This window comes from Cupressus sempervirens, chromosome 5 (assembly GCF_028749045.1).
Source record: "Cupressus sempervirens isolate cs-2001-9-10 chromosome 5, ASM2874904v1, whole genome shotgun sequence".
Taxonomy (NCBI): domain Eukaryota; kingdom Viridiplantae; phylum Streptophyta; class Pinopsida; order Cupressales; family Cupressaceae; genus Cupressus; species Cupressus sempervirens.
This window is the reverse complement of record NC_143122.1, coordinates 221029951-221031466: the sequence shown is the minus strand read 5'-3', so window position 1 is coordinate 221031466 and position 1516 is coordinate 221029951. Positions and strand designations below refer to the sequence as shown.

Sequence of the window (1516 nt, the reverse complement as noted above, 5' to 3'; positions counted from 1 at the left end):
CGACCCCATCCTCTTGCACCAAACCTATCTTCAAAGGTTATCTTGAGTGCTTGTTCTTCTCCTGTATGTCACTGGAATTTTTGCTCATGAACAATTAGAGAACTCTATAGTTCATCAATGGAGAGTTGATCGACATCTTTGGATTCCTTGATTGAGCAAACAACATAGTTAAACTTCTCACTCAAAGATCTGAGAATCTTCTCAACCACTATGACGTCTTGCATCTACTCTCCATATGTTCGCATCCTATTGGCCATGGACAACACTCTTGAAAAGTACTCGGAGACTCCTTCTCCAGTCTTCATCTCTAGGATTTCAAACTCTCTGTGGAGAGCTTGTAGATGTGATCTCTTAACCCTAGCACTCCCTTCAAACTTCTTCTTCATAGAATCCCAAATTTGTTTGGAAGTATCCTTCACAAGAATGGTCTCCAATATCGTCTGATCTATGGCCTGAAAGAGATAATTTTTTACTTTCAAGTCTTTTAGCTTCAATTCATCTAGCTCCTTTCGCTGTGCTTTTTTCTGCGCCACTCCATTCTGTGGCTCAGCATAGCCCGTCTCTATCAATCCCCAATATTCCTTGGATTGCAGAAGGTTTTGCATCAACATGCTCCAATGGTCATAGTGACCATCGAAGCGAGGGATGGCTGGCTGCACAAAATTCCCTTTGGTTGTCATCTTCTTTGCTGCTACAAAGAAACCTCAAAGACTGCTGCTTTGATTTCGTCAGGCCCAGTGGGAACTCTGATACTAGAATGTTAAGAATTGAAACACAAAAGAATACTAAATGATTCTGGAAATGACTTACTTCTTATTGAATAATCTAGGCTTATAAATAGCCTTTACAATCTAAACTGAATGAGAAAAACAAGAGCATGTTGACAGCACGCTGACAGCTAAACAATGTGATAAGTGCAACAAGAAATGCTAAACAAGATCCCTAAAGACTAGGGCTTATTCAAACTGAAAGCAAAAACTAAATAGAACTCCTATCAGAGACCTAAACAGAACTCCTAACAGAAACCTAAACTTTCTCTTCACCTTTACGATGTGCTGATTTCCTCTAGACCTCCTCTTCAATACAATCCGCCAACGAGGAGTTATATTTGGTATGGTTGGTCCGAATTTGATGAGAATGGCAAAGACAAAGATAATAGTAGTAGTAATAACATTGGCAATGTTAGTGGCAATGGCAGGTATGGCAGAAGCTGACGCAGCTCCTGTTCGTTGTTCAATTCCCACTAATCCCGAACAGCCATGTGATGATTCCTGCGATGACGATGAGGATTGCGTCGATGTTAAAGGGAGATGCCACAACTTCGGATCATGTAACGGCGTAGACAGATATTGCTGTAATTAAAACTCTTTATTTGTTACACTCTGACTTCGCTCCAAACCAAAACCAGTTGAACATCTCAAAATAAGTAATCTGTTATTATCAGTTTTCTATATGGTAGGAATTATGAGATTGTGAAAAATATATGTTTTGTTAAATTATAAAATCTTCGTGTGTT

At 39.4% G+C, this 1516-nt stretch overlaps 1 protein-coding gene across 1 annotated transcript; it reads right to left on the bottom strand.

Annotated features, from left to right (window-relative positions):
- Window positions 1-224: 224 nt before the first annotated feature.
- LOC149555227 (uncharacterized) lies at window positions 225-680 on the bottom strand. Its single transcript, XM_089829266.1, has one exon. It carries the CDS (start codon window positions 678-680, stop codon window positions 225-227), a length of 456 nt encoding a protein of 151 aa, XP_089685392.1.
- Between the last annotated feature and the right edge of the window lie 836 nt (window positions 681-1516).

Coding starts and splice junctions, on each gene's coding strand:
- LOC149555227 (XM_089829266.1), bottom strand. CDS start 680: ATGACAACCAAAGGGAATTTTGTGCAGCCAGCCATCCCTCGCTTCGAT.